Source organism: Rhododendron vialii, chromosome 8a (assembly GCF_030253575.1).
Source record: "Rhododendron vialii isolate Sample 1 chromosome 8a, ASM3025357v1".
Lineage (NCBI taxonomy): Eukaryota > Viridiplantae > Streptophyta > Magnoliopsida > Ericales > Ericaceae > Rhododendron > Rhododendron vialii.
The window spans coordinates 28,945,375-28,952,605 of NC_080564.1; the positions used below are offsets into that span (position 1 = coordinate 28,945,375).

Sequence of the window (7,231 nt, forward strand, 5' to 3'; positions counted from 1 at the left end):
AATTTATCTTATGACTGTAATAGCTAAACTTTATTTTTGAAAATTATATTTATTTAACAAATTTTCTTAAGATTTTATTTTATATTGCTTCCGAAAAATCGGGGCGTTACAAATGGTATCAGAGCATAGGTTCAACACTCGACCTTGGGTAGATTGTGTAAACCATATTCTGAGAGCATAAATTCGAGTAGTTAAACGTTTACCGTATTTAGTACTTCTCTAAACCACGAGATATCCTACCTAAGTATATCGTATAAATATTTATTTACTTGTTGCGACTCAAACTCTGAGGAGTTACGAAATCAACGTTGACTCCGATCAGAAAAAAGCGATAGAAGAGCCGTTTCATTGGCCGATCAAACAAGACGAAGAATCCCAGTACGAATAAGACAAAGAGACAAATCTCGACAAAATAGGAAGAGTACTGTCGAAGGAAGCTACTCAATAGAGTATCTGTCAAAGAAGAATTTCCTTTCTCTAGGCGGATGATGATCGAAAATAGGATAGGATCAATGTGAGAACATTGTTGAATTCACTTCCTTTTTAGAACTAGAAACCCTCAAGACCTTAAACCTAACCTCGTGGAGTAGCCGTTACAAAATTGGGATAAAAAGGTCAACGATGTCACTTTCTACGATCATTTTGTCAACCCCACCAGTAAGGACAATACGCGTAGCCCTAATGCCAACAACAACATAGCCTACGTCAACAACAATGATTAGGTGAATCCCGAGATCAATATCAACTCAAATCCCAACGCAAGATAGAGTATCAACTGGGTTGTGCAACTCGTACGAGCGATTACCAACTACACCTAAACTCCAACCTCAAGCTCCGAAGGCTCCTCGATGGATAGATCATAGTAGAAGGAGTCTTTGCGTACGTTTAGCTTGTGATTCTTAGGTCACAAGAAGAATTAACTTTGACGTCAAAGGTTGACTATTAGCCATCGCACTATTATCGAAAGTGATAAGAAAAGCGAAAAGTTATTTTCCACAAGAGAAGCTTCACTCATTTAAGGGGGTAGACAGGACCCTTTTACACCTAATAAGATAGTATAAAAAGCTTTATGGATGGTTAGCGAGCTTCATGTTGGAAGAAACAGATCAAATGGAGTTGGATCTTCTTCACATTGTCTGCGAATACGAGGACGTGTTCCCTGAGGAATCGCCGGGATTACCGCACCAAGAGAAATGGAATTCACCATCGAGCTACAGCCTGGTACGACCCCAATCTCCATGGCCTCGTATCAGATGGCTCCGACAGAACTATAAGAGTTGAGAACACAGCTGCAAAAACTTTTAGAAAAACGCATTATCCGACCCAGCATCTCACCATGGGGAGCTCCTACCCTATTCGAAAGAAGAAACACTTCGACTTTGTATTGACTACCGCCAACTCAACGCTCACAATTAACAATACCCTCTTCCGAGAATAGAAGATGTGTTTGACCAATTGAAAGGGTCGACATGATTCTCGATGATTAATCTAAGATCCGGATACCACCAATTGCGAATTCGAGATTGTCATATACCTAAGATGGCATTCCGCACACGTTACGGACACTACGAGTTTATAGTCATGCCGTTCGGTTTAACCAATGCTCCTACTGTTTTCATGTGCCTGATGAACCAAATTTTCACGCCGTACTTGGACAAATTTGTGGTAGTGTTCATCAATGACATCCTTGTATACTCTCCAACGGAGAAAGAACACGAAGACCACTTGAGAATTGTCCTCCAAGTACTTCGAGACAACCATTTGTATGCGAAGGCCAACAAGTGCGAATTCTAGATAAAAGAAGTCAAATTCCTAGGACACGTGGTGTCAAAGAAAGGAATCCCAATCGACGACAGCAAAGTGGAAGCAGTCATGGACTGGAAAAGACCTTCTACGGTGTTCGAAATTAGAAGTTTCTTGGGAATAGCCGGCTACTACAGAAGATTCATTAAGGATTTCTCCATCTTGGGAAAACCATTGACGCGACTGGCCCAAAAATGGGTTAACTTTGAATGGAACGAAGCATGTGAGAGATCCTTCCAATAACTTAAGAAGAAGTTGACTAGCGCTCCTATATTGATCATACCCGAACGATACGCAGGGTATACCGTATACTGCGACGCATCCAAAGATGGGATTGTGAGCTGTACTTATGCAAAATGGAAAAGTCGTTGCTTACGGATCCCGACAGTTGAGGCCGCATGAAAGGAATTATCCGACTCACGATTTGGAACTGGCAACAATGGTCTTCGCCCTAAAGTCTTGGCGACATTATCTATACGGAGAGTAGTTCGAGGTATTCACAGATCACAAAAGTTTGAAATACTTGTTTACCCAGAAAGAGCTAAACATGAGGCAAAGGAGATGGATGGAATATTTGGAGGATTTTAACTTCACGATGTCCTATCATCTTAGAAAGGCAAACGTAGTCGCTGATGCGCTGAGTCGTAAGAACCGAGGACAAATGGCTAGTTTAGCTATAAGAGAATGGAAGATGATGGAGGACCTTAACAGATTCAAACTGCAACCAACCGCAGAAGGCACCGACACGTGTCTCTTCGCCGTAGTCGCAACCCCAACCTTACACCAAGAAATTTTTTTAGCCCAAACCTTTGAACAAGAATGTGATTTCATCAGACACCAACTCTCAATTGGAAAAGCAGCAGCCGGGTGGACAATCCACACTGATAAAAGTCTTCGCTTCCAAGGAAGAATTTTTGTACCAGACATCGGTACCCTCCGAGAAGCAGTACTTAAGGAATTCCACCATTCCAATTTCGCCGTCCACCCAGGGAGCACCAAGATGTACTAAGACCTCCGCCAACAATACTAGTGGGCTGGAATCAAGAAGGACGTGGCCAAATACGTTTCAACATGCCTCACCTGCCAACAAGTAAAAGCGGAACATCAGAAGCCCGGTGGAACCCTACAACCCTTGCCTATACCCAAATAGAAGTAAGGAACATATCGCCATAGATTTTGTGACAGGACTACCTAGTTCTCCGCAATCAAACACCGCCATTTGGGAGATAGTCGATCATTAACCAAATCCGCCCACTTTTTACCCATGAAAATGACGGACTCAATGGACTCTCTCAGCAGACTCTACATCCGAGAAATCGTGCGATTACACGATGTACCCGTATCCATTGTGAGTGATCAAGATTCACGATTCACGTCGACCTTTTGGGATAGCCTACAGAAAGCATTGGGAACCGACCTTCGTCTCAGCACCGCATTTCACCCACAGACGGATGAACAATCCGAAAGAACAATCCAAATCTTAGAAGACATGCTCCGTGCTTATGCTTTGGACTTTAAGGGAAGTTGGGAACGACACCTACCTCTAGTCAAGTTCGTCTATAACAACAGCTATCAATCCACCATAGACATGGCACCATACGAAGCTCTATATGGGCAACCTTGTCGATCACCAGTTTGTTGGGTTGAATTGGGAGAAACAAGCTTACTAGGACCAGAGTTAGTCCGAGGGACAACTGAAAAGATCGAAACCATTCGCCAACGGCTTCTGGCCGCACAGAGTCGACAGAAAAGCTACGTCGACAAAAGGACCAAACCATTGACCTTTCAGGTTGGAGAACATGAGTTCTTAAAGATCAGATCACGAAAAGAAGTTATCTGATTTGGAAAGAAAGGAAAACTGTTACCACGATACATTAACCTTTTTAAGATCCTCGAGAAAATTGGAGAAGTGACGTATCGCCTGGCACTACCGCCACAACTGGACCGAGTTCACAACATGTTTCACGTGTCAATGCTCCGAAAGTACATAACACATCCTTCCCACATCATCAATCGAGAAAACGTCGAACTCAATGAGAACGTCACTCTCGAGGAACAGCCAGTGGAGATCCAAGACTAATGAGAAATGCATTCGAGGCAAAACCATTCAACTCGTCCAAATCATTTGGCGATATTGAAGAAATTGAGGAATCAACGTGGGAACGACAAGATGCTATGCACGCAAACTACCCTCGCATGTTTCCACTAGAACTTACACCCTAATTTCGAGGACGAAATTTTGTTAAGGGGGGTAGATGGTAACGACCCGAATTTTTTTTTTTTTTGCTTTATTTTTTTTTATACAAATTTATATTGTTAAATTCTTAATTCAATAACTAATTAGATTGAATTATTAATTATGCATTATTATGTGTATAATTGATATTATTTTCACACACTTATATAGGATATATATTTATACTTTAGATATACAAGTATCCATACTCATCTCTTATCCTATCTTACTAAAATTCTATCAAAATCAATCTTTCAATCCCCTTCAAACTCTCCTTAAACTATATCTCTCTCGCCTTCTGCATTCCACCACCTCCATACTTATCCCCAAATTCCCACTTCTCTCTCACAATACAACACTCCTAGTCCACTACATAAACAGAAACAAGAAAAGATGGATCACACCCTTTCAATTTTCGTCCATATCACGTCCCTCTGTTCACGGCCTGTTTCTTCCTAGTTGCTGTCGTTTTTAGGTCTAAGTTTCTTCACGAATGTTGTAGAGGGCATCGAGAGCTTCGATTTCAACCCAAGAATCACCCAAAACGGTCAAGGATTGATAGAGTTATCACTGTCCAAAGATCAGTGAAATTTTCGGATTTCTGTTTCTAGACAGCAAACAGGACTTATAAAAACCTCCACTTTTCTCCCAGTTCAAATGATTTTTGGGCTTCGACTTCTTCACAAAAGTTGTAGGGCGTTTCAAGATCTTCGCGTTAGACACAAGAATCGTCCAAAACGGCAGAGGTTTGGTCAAGTTATTCCAGTCCAAAGTTGCTGCTAGAATACCGATCTTTCGCTACCAAACGAAAACCCACCGGACTCCACCGAATCGTTTTTTCCGCATTAAAAGTAGATTAATCCTTCTCCTACTTCTCCCTAAGTATATGTACTCTTTTCATGAAGATTTTTAATAAGTTTCAATTGCTAAAATCGAACCCACGAATCGAAATCATATAGTCCGACGTTTTTCCTTTGTTTTTCGAAAACCCACTGTTCCTGGACTATTGTTTTTGAAAATTAACACTAAAAATACAGTTAACCCCTATAGGCTATTGAATGTATTGTTTTGGTCCAAAATTTAACGATACGTTATTTACAAATTGCAGTTTTAAACCCGAGATGGTTAACTGTACAGTTTCGACGCACTGTTATATTATCACTAATATGGTAATCTAACTTCATAAATCAACTAATAAAAGCATAGACTTACTAATATTTGACTAAAATTATTATTTATTTATTTATTTATTTTTTATAAAAGTTTCTTGTATTGTTATTGACTTTTGACTATACAAGACTAAGGGCAATGGTCCGTTCATAAAAAGTTACGTGATTGTCTCGCTTGTTATTTGTTTATTTCAATTATTATTTTGTTAATATGCATATTGTTCAAACGCTTACTTGATATGCTAGATTGGACCCTAGAGACATGGGGTGGTATGCGAATAGAATTCATCTAGACGATGCTAGGTAATAGATGAATTGAAAAGTTTTATTTTTAGATTGCCTGCAGGCGTGATTTTGAGATATGATGAGATTTGTGATGAGATTGAAACTAGTGAGTGTCCAGTGATGAATTAATAAACTGGCGTGTGTCCAGTGATAATTGTGAAGTGGTGTATAAGATAGGCGAACTCTAGTTGTGGTTCAGGCATGATAAACTTTCTCTTTGTCGTAGTTATTGGGGTGCACACTCGGTATATAACTTAAGTGTATCTGCGATAGCAAAAGAAAGTGATCTCATGGGACCGAGTATGGCTAGCTGTTGGGAGAGGAAAGATCTCGCGGAGAGATCTTAAATTTCACGATAGGTTAATGGATAGTAATGAACTGGCTTATGTGAAAAATATCTGTTTAACTTCTTCGATTCAATATTATCTTGTTACCTGCCAGTTGTATAGTAGGAGGGGTGGCTGGGTTGAATTATTCTACTGGGTGATTTATCACTCACGGATACGTCTGTATTCTGGCAAATCGTTTGCTTCGGCGATCAATTTGTCAGATAACGCAGGATTCAATGGAGAGGATTTAAAGATGGTGCAGCTCGACACGGAAAGAATATCAGGAACGAAGATTGAGTATGCTTCGGATTTGTATCAAGTCTAGAGTCAGGTTTGAAGTTAATATATTTTGAATCAGTAAATTTATCTTGTGACTGTAATAACTAAACTTTATTTTGAAAAATTATATTTATTTAGCAAATTTTCTTAAGATTTTATTTTATTACTTCCGAAAAATCGGGGCGTTACAATAGGACCCACAATAGAAGGCATTACAAATAACGGTTATATTAAATACGAGGAAAAAAATTTTAATGAAAGCTAATCGGTTGCATGCGAGAAAATAAGGGGGGTGGGAAATTAGGTTTTGTTATTCAGGCTGTTTGGTTGGAGTGGTTTTGGTGGGAAATGGGAATTGTTTTGTTAATAAATAATATTTTTTAAGGGCACACAGCCGAGAAAGCCCCTATAGCTCAGTGGTAGAGCGCCAGTCTTGTAAACTGGAGGTCTGTAGTTCGATCCTGCATGGGGGCATTCTCTCGTAATTTTGGTTAGTTTATACTCCATCCTTAGTTTTTATTTATTTAAAACCCCAAAGCATAATAAGCCAACTTAGAACTTGAGTATATTTTTTTGGCAAACAAAGGAACATATAACGAAAATTGTTGCCGTTTTATAACCAGTTGCTTACTCAATTTTAACATTTTTCTTCTCTCGGTATTTTTTTAATTGCAGTTGCACATCTAAAATCAGCAGCATTATGAATAGCGGAGTAGTTCACGTGGTCTTAGATTTTACTATTTTGATTGGTCAAACTATTAATGAAGAGGTACCATAATCTCATCACATAAGTGGGATTCACATTCATCGTGAGACGTAGCGGGACCGTTGAATTTAATTTCTCCGACCTCATTTTAAAAGCCATTGGTGAGAGTTTTTTTTTTTTTTTTTGGCGTAATGCATGGTGTGTCTCGGGCTAGCTTGCACATCTCAAACTAATTCCTGCAGGCTGCAGCCCCTCCCACATTTGGCATGGGGATGAGATGGCCCCAAAAATTATTAATAAAAATAATTAAATTAGAAACCTTAAAAGGAAGGAAAGTACTCTAAATCCCAAACTATGGACACAAGACCAACTCCTCGTTGGAGAAAGAGTTATTAATCAATATCATCTCTCTTCATCAGTTATA

At 39.5% G+C, this 7,231-nt stretch overlaps 1 protein-coding gene and 1 non-coding gene across 2 annotated transcripts; both read left to right on the top strand.

The window, feature by feature from the left end:
- Window positions 1-3,073: 3,073 nt before the first annotated feature.
- LOC131298744 (transposon Ty3-G Gag-Pol polyprotein) lies at window positions 3,074-3,883 on the top strand. The gene is made up of 2 exons (XM_058324218.1): window positions 3,074-3,592; window positions 3,692-3,883. Exons 1-2 carry the CDS (start codon window positions 3,074-3,076, stop codon window positions 3,881-3,883), a joined length of 711 nt encoding a protein of 236 aa, XP_058180201.1.
- A 2,620-nt stretch (window positions 3,884-6,503) lies between these two features.
- TRNAT-UGU (transfer RNA threonine (anticodon UGU)) lies at window positions 6,504-6,575 on the top strand. Its single transcript has one exon. It is a non-coding gene; the product is annotated as a tRNA-Thr (tRNA).
- The last annotated feature ends 656 nt before the right edge of the window (window positions 6,576-7,231 follow it).